This window comes from Trachinotus anak, unplaced genomic scaffold, assembly GCF_046630095.1.
Source record: "Trachinotus anak isolate AG129_WGS33_773 ecotype Australia unplaced genomic scaffold, CSIRO_AGI_Tana_v1 ptg000024l, whole genome shotgun sequence".
NCBI lineage: Eukaryota > Metazoa > Chordata > Actinopteri > Carangiformes > Carangidae > Trachinotus > Trachinotus anak.
Genome location: NW_027273875.1, coordinates 290619 through 301717, shown reverse-complemented (window position 1 = coordinate 301717; position 11099 = coordinate 290619). Strand labels below are relative to the sequence as shown.

The window sequence follows — 11099 nt, the reverse complement described above, 5'->3', positions numbered from 1 at the left end:
CTCTGTCAGCCTCTCAGTGTTTTTGTGTCTCTCACCCTTCACTCTCTTTCCTCTTTGTCTGTCACCACCCCCCCTTTTTCTCTCTTTTTCTGTCTCTTTACCAAGTCTATGCCAGCTGGAAGTTTTTTACAGGCCAATGGGAACATTTGAGTAAGGAACAGGAATACCTGTTAGACCATGCATAAATGTGTGTGTGTGTGTGTGTGTGTGTGTGTGTGTATGCACAGTTATACAATAACTTTGTATGGGCACAGATGTCTAATTTTATGCATGAGTGTTCCTCAATATGTGTGTGGCTACCACTCGGGGGCATGAGGAGGAGAGGAAACAGGAAATGCCAGATGTGCATCAGCCTGACCTCTCAGTATAGCTGGGGAGCAGGGGTGTAGACCAGGGGTACCTCCACTCCCGTCACATGATCTGTCCGCCATGAACGGTACGTCCTGTGCAAAGTCAATGAATGAAAAAGAAAAATATGATCTTTTTCATTTTCCATATAACGATGCAGCAAGCAAAGCCAAATGATATGAAATGAAACCAATTACTGTGATTTGAGGTTTCAAGCCCCGACGGGAATGTTGCAGATTTGAAGCTGCTGACAAACAGAAGGGCGAGAGACTGTAAATGAAGGTCTACCACACACAAACAAGCTGAAATTGTTGAACAATCCCAAGCAAAATGAGTGGAAAAGTGTTTGGGCAAACAATAGACCTTCACATCAATGCTCATCATGTTTCCTCTCATTGGAAAGTGTGACAACACAATTGAGGCAGCTTAGTGTCGTTATTGTATGCTGCAGCTTTCCTCTAGGTCTGGCGTGGAGCGCTGCTGTTTAATGCAACCTTAAAATGACAGCGACATTTCACCCGGATGATGAGATGGAAAAGTCATGCTCTATGTGTCATTGAATCAGTTATTAGCCACAGCACGTTGTGCGTCCAAGCCTGCGTTCTCCCTGTGTACGGCAGATGAGTCGGCTGGCTGTGGCTTGTTGATTTTGGCAGACAGAATATATACAGTCTAACTGTTCAGCAGTCTTTTCCAGTTATGTAACAACTATCAGAACCAGAGGGAGAACAAACACCAGACCTCAGGATCCGGGAGAACCTAAAGAGCCTTTTGGTCTTGTTCCCCACCTCCTCCTCCTCCTCCTCCTCCTCCTCCACATCCCTCATCCTCCTCTGGTCTTCCTTTGCTTTTCTTTTTCTTGGACTACCCCCATCCTCCTCTCCTCTCTTCCTTTCCTTATTATTCTTTCATCCCTCTTGTCCCTCCTCTCTTTTCTTGTTGCCCTCCTCCCTTTTCTTATCTTGCTACTCCTCTCCCCCTCTTCTCTTTAAGTCTCATTAGTTGGGCTCCCGAGTCAGCAATCTCTCCCACAGAACGCCTGCTTTTACCCCAAACCCTCAGTTCTCGGTCTGTTTATTCTATCATTTGGCCTGGTTAACCCCTCCTCCTTCTCAGACAGCCACGCCTCCAGAAGCACATTCCAGAAATGTAATTGATAGAACAGACAAAACTTCTCCTTTCCATAGTCCTGCGCTCCCAATTCCCCCTTTTCACATTAATCCACTTACAGTACCTCCAAGCTGCTCTATCTCCCAACCCAAAGACCTCTAATGGAACATACAGATTTCTTGACTTTATATTCCCCACCTCCTCGGACACAGACTACTTTCTACCTCCTTGACTCCCAGCCACTTGCCACATATCGTTATTGGCTCTGATACGTTCTCAACTTGTAGCTTCCAAGCAGCTGAACTGTATCTTCCAGCTCTTTGGCCTCTCCATTTCACTTCAACCACTCACTCGTTTTTTCTAGCAGCCCAGTAGCTGTTCTTGATTAGATGTTCATTGGTGGCCACTAAACCTTTGGTACCTGGACTGATAATACGTTTTAGACACTTTTCCTTCAGTCAACGGACATGTAACATGTATATACTGAGACAAAGGGCTGGGTTGTGCTAGAATAGAAACAGTTTGTACAGCATGTTGCTCAACCATGTTGGAAAGGAAGATTTTACAGGTTTACAGATGGCCATGCTTATGCAATAACCATTTGAATATGGGGATTACAATGAACATGCAGACAATCTTTCCTGTACTGCTGCACTTGTTTGTCGACATGAAAAGTGGAAGACGCAGTAGTGTAAAGGATAAGTGCTGGCAAACAAACCTTGCCTGCTTTGTCACCTCTGCACACCTGGCCAACGTTTGTGCATTGTGGGGGTGAATGTTAGATTGAAAGTTGCAGAAACTTTTGGACGCAGCACTTAAAATGTGACTAAAATACCTGCAACCCGATAGCAGCTCTATGCTTTGAGCTAAAATCAGACCAGCAGGATAAATCTGGGTGGGGAAAGGGAAAGAGAAGCACTTGCCCCTCCCTGACTCTGACCTCCCTCACCACTACTGAGGAGCCCTTATCACCCAACACATCAGACTGCTTATGCACTGAGCAGCTTCCAGCTGTGAGCGTGGAGCACTGGTAGAGAAAAACAGAACCATATATTTGATGTATTTTTGCACCTTATCATTGTGTCATGAGTGCATATTGTCAACTTTGCATATGGATTTGTTACTAAATGCAACAACTTCAATTGTTTTAGTTAAATGTGTTAAATATATACGTGGAAACATATTTACAGTATAAAATTGTGTTATTTCATATATTCCACAAGAAATAACTGTGGAAGACAAAATATCCCAATTGCATATATGTAAATATATATTTCTGTTTCTGTATAAAAGTGCGTGGGTGTAAATAGGCTAACTCACTAAAGGACAAACAGCCTGGAAAGTAATCCACTTTACAAGTGTCCTACTTTTCCCTGCTTTTGCTTGGATAATTAAAGACAACTTTTTTCTTCTTCTCTTGAATAAGTCAGACTGTCGCTGGTCCCGAGGTCACCAAACTTTCCCAGTGATGTCAGGGAAACTACAGTACATTGTTATTTCCTTGTTGTCTTGGGTCAGTGCAGAATAGACTCACAACATTCAGGCCTATTGGAGCATTTGTGCCATATCAAATACAGCAGGACACGTCAGTTGTTCATTTTTCCCAACCACTGGTGTCTTATGTCGCTCACACACACACACACACACACACACGCACACACACACGCACATGCACATGCACACACTGAAGCAATTAGCTGTGGCCTTGTGGTTAAATAATGGAGTGTAGGCATTCCTGGTGATTTCTGTGGACTGGAGGAAAAAGACGATACTTTTATCCACTTCTTCTACAAGGTCCATATGTTTCATCTTTCATAGCAGACATGAATGCCCCCCTTCCACACCCAGACTGTCAACAAATCTTCACCACAAACATGTGAGCAGACTGGGATCGCTGTCTAATTGTTCAATCCAAAGAGAGTAAACTCCTGCCAGCTGAAATCTACAGTTACTGAAGCCCATCAACGAAAAATGTTTGGACACTTTTAGAGGTAGATGTTGGTAACCCTGCATCACAGCTGTCTAAATAGCTACGATGTCTATTTACAAGCCAGCATGTGTTAACCTTTATTTGACCAGGTAATATGCTCTTCGGCCATTTTCTCCTTCCTTCATGCTCATATTCACTCATGCTCACATGTGGGAGCTTTCCAGTCTAAACACAGCCCCCTACCATTATCTACTGAGCAGCTCCAGTAGAACAATTTAAGATGTTCAGATTGCAGAATAGCAACCTTCAGTGCATAGGTAGGATTTTGGAAATGTAATTAGTTTCTCCATTTACTTACTTGCCTGAAAAACAATGTAAGAGTTTCTCATTTATAATAATCCTTGCATGACATTCTTTAATCTGTTACACAACGGAAAAGGTGGAAAATGAAATACCACTGTGTGAACAGCTGCTACTGAATTTTCGGTAAGGAGTCATATGACAAGTTTAAAACAAACATGGCTGCAGATGGAAACTGCAGTGACTAAGCTCTAGCTGTCCACAAAACATTTTTTAGCTTTGGAAAAAAAAAAAAAAAAAAAAAAGCGACATGACAAGTAAAAGCTCGAGTGACACTAATATATGAAAGGATCACACATGTGTAAACAAACCTCAGACAAACAGAAAGCCTGGTTGTTAAGGTTTTAAAGAAAATGCTGAGAGGCAGAAAGAGAGATGGAGGCAGCGCGGGGACAGGATAATTCCTGACAGATTATTCCTTTACCAGATGATAGGCTCAGCTTTTCCATAGACACAGCCATGAACATGCACACACAGACGCACGCATGCATCTTACACTTCTTTGTAGTGTCTTTCATGATACAGTCACATTTCTCCAAGGAGGGAGACATCTGCATGTGTGCGCGCGTGTGTGTGTAACGGTAAGTGCATTAACAGTGAGAAGAAAAGATTATGACTCTACAAGAAAGGGACTGGACACAAAGGCACAAAGCCTGTCGGACCTTTGAGAGAACTCAGCACACGTCTGACTTCCCTCTGCACCATTTCCCCCTCTTCGATCTGCTCTCTTCCCTTTTTAAACTTCACATTTTGTTCCCCACATCCACATCCCTCATGTGACCTGGTCTCAATTGCAGCTCAAAAAGCAGCATCAGCAAAGGAAGGTAAATTATCCCCTATGACCACAGCGCTAAAATCTTCTGCAGACCAGCCCTGTGCAGTGCCGCTGAATAACAGCCTCTCTTTCTTTCCTCTCTATTGTTCTGCTGTCTTCGTTTCACATTCCCAGCTGTGAGGCAGCGGCCACCTTACAGTCTCAGGCGGTGGCTGCCAAATCAAAGGCTGTTAGCTTTTATCTGCGTGTAATTCTCTTAGGAAAAACACCGGGGGGGTGGGGGGGTGGGGGGGTGGGAGGGGGGGGGGTGGTGGTAAATAGGTAATATAGTTGCTTATTGCAAAAACTCCTGTCAAGCTTGATGCAGAGCAGCAAAGTCTCCCAAAATCCTCAAACTCTCAGCAGCCAGCAACTGAAGTCTGTGTTGTTGCACTGGAAGGGTCCCAAGTATGACTGAGATGAAATATATGAAAGTGAAGCAGAGAGGCGATGTGATGAGAAATCAGCAGTCTATCCTTGGATAAATAAAGATTTGAAATAGCCCCCCCCCCTTAATCCCTTTAAATCTTTTCACAGTCGAACAGATTATAAATCCTAGTTTGTCATCAGATGTTAGTTGGTACTAAAAGTAATGGGGAGTTGTTACACACTCAGACACACAGAAGACTCCAGTTCATGCCTTGATATACAATAAGTTCAAGTTAAAGGAATAGTTTGGGAAATATGCTCTTTCAATTTCTTAGCTCAGTTTTTCATAAAGACTGGAGAACAGGGAGAAACATCTATCCTACCAGCACCTCTGAAGCTCAATACATGTCATTATATCTCATAGCACACTATATAAATGCAATGTCTGGACATTTGTTGGACACAATACAGTGAAATACATGCCATGATCCAGTCATCTGCAGAAGGGCATGTGAGTTAACTTTGTCTTCCATGGTTGAGGTTGTTTTAATGAACAGCTCGCCAGTCTGTCTCATAAATCTAAGCAGACACAGCTTCTCACCTCTCAGTTGTAACCCTTCACCATTTCCACTGACCCTGAATGACCTCTCCTCTCCTCTCCTCTCCTCTCCTCTCCTCTCCTCTCCTCTCCTCTCCTCTCCTCTCTTCTCTTCTCCTCTCCTCTCCCCTCCTCTCCTTCTCCACATTCTGAATTTCCTTGGGGACACACTAATGTTTCCCCCCATCCTCCCCTTTCCTTGTCTTTTCTCCATTAATCTTCTCTTCTCTTCTCTTCTCTTCTCTTCTCTTCTCTTCTCTTCTCTTCTCTTCTCTTCTCTTCTCTTCTCTTCTCTTCTCTCCTCTCCCCTTCTCTTCTCTTCGTCTGTTGGCAATGCTCTTGTTGCCTCTGGCTCTCACCATTTTTCTCACTATCTTCAGAACAAGTCTGCCTTTCATGGCCTTATTTGTCCTCATAATGTGACTTGACATAGCCACCTCCCACCACTTTGGTTCCTTTTGTGTGTTTGTTGGCCATGTGTCTGTGTTTCTGTCCGTCTGTCTCACTCTTTCTGTCTGCATATATGTGTCTTTCTCTCTCAGCTGCTGTCTCCACCACTGCCTTCCATTTTCACTCATTCGCTTTCACACTTCATCTGTCTGTCTCTGAGACACACACACACACTTCTGTCTCTCTCTCACCCAGTGAAAGTTGTTCTGGTGTTGAGTTTCAATACAGTAGGAAATATTTTCGACCATGCAGGAAATGTCTGAACTGCTAGAATCGTTCTCTTCTCATGCACACACACACACACACACACACACACACACACACACACACACACACACACACACAAAGACGCAGTTTTAGGAGCGTGACTGTGACTGTCTTGCATTTAATTTGATCTAGCATACAGGCTCAGGAGCGGGAGCCAGGCTGCAGACGGGAATGGCACCATAGAAGAAGGGATCTGTCAGCGGGAAGAGCAGCACCAGAAACAGCAGGGCTCCCATCAGATAAGAGAAGAGTAGAGCTGTGCGTTCACGGTGCTGCAGGGCAAAGCCGATGTCAGGCAGGCCCTGACTGTTACAGAACGAATGGCACAAAACTGGACCCACAATATGACCTATAGAAAGAGACGAGAGATTTAATGAGGCGTGGTCTGTCGTTGAGTAGCAAGTAAATGTGCTGTCCTCTCCACTTCTCACCAGTTCTCATGAATATGAAGGCAGTAAAGGCACCAAACACAGTTGTGTACAAGAACTGCATCCCTGCAACAGAACAGCATGGAGAGCCGTTCAATAGAGGAGTCACGTTTATCATCTTCCTCCATGAAATCAGTATGGTTCATGATAAATGTATCTGTGTCCCCATGTCCATATTATAAAGATGCATCAACCATGGAAATGATACATTTTTATAGCATATATACCTTCATTTTTTTTATCATTTTACTTGCATTGTTTCACTTTGGTTTATGTGAGGGGAGGTTTGTGAGCCGACTGACCTGCCACCAGGAGAATGACACTCATACCATCCCTCTGGAGGCGCTGTTGCTCTATGATATGGTGGAGATGAGCTAGAATTACACAGTAAAAGAGCTATGAATTGTGGTTAAATGTACAGTTTGTTTGGTTAACAATTGTCATATCATTGGAAATTATACAGCACTTGCTAACGGGTATTTAGGCAAAAAGAGCAAATCATTTATTCCAAAAACAAAATGCATTAAATTAATTCATGATTAAAAATAATTCATGTATTTTATCGTCTGTTAATCTGAGTCATGTTTTTGTAAAAGAGAGAAAATAGATTGTAACCATGAGTTGTTTACAGCCTGAAAATCTGGTTGCCATACCAACACCGAAGAACAGTGGAGCCACAAAGATGGCAGCTGTGGGTCCTGCACATGGCACCAGCATGGGCAGCATGCCCCCTCTGAACACCAGCTCCTCCGTCACTGGCGCCACCACCTGGTTCCTGAGCCACACTACGTCTCTGACGCAGAGTCTCCACGACTGAACATCTGGGAAGATTAAGTCAAGACTTTATTATGACATAAACATGAAATACATGCAAGCACATATACGTGTATACATATATACACACACGAAGTATAACTCACCCAGGACAGACTGCAGTTCTGTAGTGAAGCCATCAGGGTCGTCCATTGCAGAATGAACCAGGGGCCCAAGATAAAAAACCTGATGTTTAGAATAAAATCAGCTGTTTATAGCATCAAGTGGAAGTATATAAAAAAAGATTAAAGCTGGGGATCTAGAAACAGCAGGGCACAGTTTTTCAATGTGTGGTTTAAAGCATGCTCATGGGATATCATTACAAAATGCAGAGATTTCATGGAGGTTGTAAAGCCATGCTGTAATGCAGCAGGAATGGAAACTGAATCTCTGAAATGTCAAAAGTGGCTTAGTGCAGCATAAATAAAACGTGCTAAAAGGGAAACAGGATCCACAGAGTACTGTTTCTTTCATCCAAGCAAATTTACCTGATAGGTTCTCAGGTTGACTTTAGGTCTGGCAGGTTAAAGAAAATAAAGTGGTAAAAATAGTTAAAAGCTAATATTTTTTTATTGCGTTTGTTTTTTCCTCTGATCCTGAGGTGTGTCCCGGTGCAGACAAATCAGTGCTCTTAGCCAAGCAATATTATGTAACCAGCTGTGAAAAGCAGGTGCTTAAGTTGGATATAGTCTAATTCTTGTGATTTTAACAAAGAAAACATTTGCTCCTAATCGCTGTTAGGGATACAGACATCATCTTTGAGGGTTTAATCTGGGTGGGGACTCTCTGACTTACCATGGTTAGCAGCAGTGGCAGTATGAGTGCAGGAACAAAACCTTCCAGACGGACTCCCATCAGCTCCCAGACAGACACATCAACCTGGAAAGGCAAGACAAACCTTTATGAACAAAGCTTTTACCCAAAAGTGACTGTTAAGTTAAGCCCTATATGCTTATGCTTATGGTTTGTGAACACGCCTCATGAAGACACAGCCCTTCACCTGGATGGGTTCAGGGGTCAGTTCCCTCTGTGAAGTGTTCTTGAGAAAGACACTGAATCCCTTGGAGGAGGGACGATGGTTACTTTTACTTACTGTAAATAGCGTGAGTGCATACAGTGTGAACGTGATTATCTGAGTACACATTATACAAGAAATAGAAATGAGTCTGTCCACACTAGGCACACCCAAACTAACACAGTCCAATGCAAGGCACGTGAGATAATGATGTTTTATAGAAGCTTGGTGACTGTGGTTTGTGATGCTGCTGAACTGTATTGCATTAAACAGAGAGGTGTGTGTTTTCTAGCCGGACAAAGTCTGTCAAAGATTATCTGGAGGCTGAGATGTTCCTCTGTTAAGTTTACCGATAGTCTCATGCTTGGCACGAGGAAACAGGAAGGAGGACCCAGATGCAGACAGGAACAGTTCAATGAGTTTATTAGAGGAGATGGTGATCATTAAGGGTCACAACAGGCCGGTGCAAAACAGGTCACGGGAGGGCACAAGTGACGCAACTATCTGGCAAATGACTGGGGAGAGACGACTGGTACATACGCTGTGGGCTGATCAGGGAATGGGAAGCAGGTGAGGTGGGTGTGGGAGTCAGGTGGCTGAGACGGGGAGGGAGGTCCGAGGGCATCTGGTGGGAGGATGGAGGGTGGCAGGAATGGCAAAAACAAACAGGGCTGAGACATGAGGCGTGACAGATAATTGCAGACAGGAACAGACAGGGTTTTTCCCTCTCAACTGTAGTGGGGTAGAATACTCAAGTAAACATGAAGCGCCACAAATCTGCACTGTAGCACAGAACCTGAGCACGAGTGCTTAGTTTTATTCCACCACTATTAGAGATTCCTACTGTATCACAAACTGGGCTCATCCCCATAGCACAGAACAGCTCATTAGTATTTAAACAGCAAGAACTTAATTTGTTAGGATGTAGTGAAATGCAGCAAAATGCACCAGCTGAAGAATTAAAGAAACAAACTCTGATGCAGATGTTGATTTTTTTTCTCCATGTGTACTCACCCTGATATCAGCCCAGTGAATCCATGCCTTCACTGCCGCAGGTGACAGTGCTGAGACCAGCAGCACACTGGCACAGCGACGCTTTATCACACTAGGATGGTCCCTGCACACACACACACACACACACACACACACACACACAAAGCAGTTTAATAGCCCAGTCAAACAGCACTGTCACAGAACTTTTGTTGAGCTGTATACCTGGGTAAGCTGCTTCTCCAGACGTACAAACTGCCAACGTACACGGAGGCGAGCAGAAGGCAGCTCAGCACACACACCCAGCACTTTGTGTGGGCGTGCTCCACCTGCCTTATAAGACCATGTTCTGGTTCCAGCATGACAGAACCGAGGGTGTAAAATCAGAGCTTCAGGAGGTTCCTCAGGTGAGCGAGGGCTAACAACAGCAGGTCAGAGTCATCATGCTTTGGATTGGCTCAGTCCAGGCTGTCAGTTCAGATTAGAGAGAGCTGCTTAGCTCTAATACTCTCTACATGGAGAGGTGTCCACACACACACACACACACACACACACACACATACACACACACACACGTGGGTTATAATTATTGTCTTTACCGATACAGTTGTACACAAATGTTTAGGAACCCCAGGGCACATTACATATTTTTTGATTTTGAAATAAAAACAAGTAAATGCAGCCATTGCATGTGAAATGGTTTACACACTTTTACTTCACTCCAACTGTTAAACATGGGGGTAGAATAGATTCCACTAAATCAGCAAGTACTGGATGTAAATGAAAAGAGGTTGGCTTCTACAACAGGACAATGATCCAAAGCAGACCTCAAAATCCACCATGAACTACTTCAAGAAACACAAACTGAAGCTTTTGGAAAGGCCCTCACAGCCTCCCCCCCCCTGACCTGCACATGATTAAAAACCTGTGGGCGGATCTTAAACATGCTGTGTGTGCAAGACAGCCTAAAAATATGTACGAACTTGAAGAGAAAGACTCTGAGCTGTTGTCTTTTCACTGCTATGTACCTACTCAACAAAATATGTAATTTGCCCAGACGTGTTTGCCATACAACTGTATAAGCTACAGTCCAAGGACTAGAGGACCACCTTTAAAATAACACAGTGGCTCTACAACAAATGTTAAATGTTGATTGAGACTGTTGAGAGGTCTTGATTCAGCTCTGCAGTCTTGTTTGGTAAATGATCATTATGTACATTTGATAGGATGAAATGAGAAGCAACATTTAGCCTGGTGAAGCTAAAAGGTGTAGGGACACATGTTTGAGAGCGGGAGTAAACACTACTACACTAGTGGACAAAATCCAGGTTGAGATTAAGTACATCAATTTTGACAGAGTTCATCAGTGACACATGCAGGAAAAGGTGTGTTCCCTGACCGGGAATCGAACCCGGGCCGCGGCGGTGAGAGCGCCGAATCCTAACCACTAGACCACCAGGGAGATGTTCATCGATGTAAGCAATATGATAAAAATTTTGAAGGAAAAGGAAATCTGCCGACAGCTTCAATTTATTTCAGTTTTAGTTTTAGTTGCACATTAAATGAAGAAGAAAAAAATAAGTCAATAAGCAAACTTCATATTATCA

At 43.6% G+C, this 11099-nt stretch overlaps 1 protein-coding gene and 1 non-coding gene across 3 annotated transcripts; both read right to left on the bottom strand.

Annotated features, from left to right (window-relative positions):
• Nucleotides 1-6333: 6333 nt before the first annotated feature.
• LOC139607396 (CAAX prenyl protease 2-like) lies at nucleotides 6334-9903 on the bottom strand. 2 transcript variants are annotated; one of them, XM_071460175.1, is made up of 8 exons: nucleotides 9718-9903; nucleotides 9517-9619; nucleotides 8283-8366; nucleotides 7595-7673; nucleotides 7328-7495; nucleotides 6977-7048; nucleotides 6678-6740; nucleotides 6334-6595 (listed from the first exon to the last, which is right to left on the bottom strand). In XM_071460175.1, exons 1-8 carry the CDS (start codon nucleotides 9852-9854, stop codon nucleotides 6375-6377), a joined length of 927 nt encoding a protein of 308 aa, XP_071316276.1. In that variant the 5' UTR covers nucleotides 9855-9903; the 3' UTR covers nucleotides 6334-6374. The 2 variants fall into 2 exon arrangements, with proteins under 2 accessions (XP_071316276.1, XP_071316277.1); XM_071460176.1 differs by lacking the exons at nucleotides 9517-9619; nucleotides 9718-9903 and adding an exon at nucleotides 8853-8983.
• A 979-nt stretch (nucleotides 9904-10882) lies between these two features.
• On the bottom strand, nucleotides 10883-10954 carry trnae-cuc (transfer RNA glutamic acid (anticodon CUC)). The gene has a single exon. It is a non-coding gene; the product is annotated as a tRNA-Glu (tRNA).
• Between the last annotated feature and the right edge of the window lie 145 nt (nucleotides 10955-11099).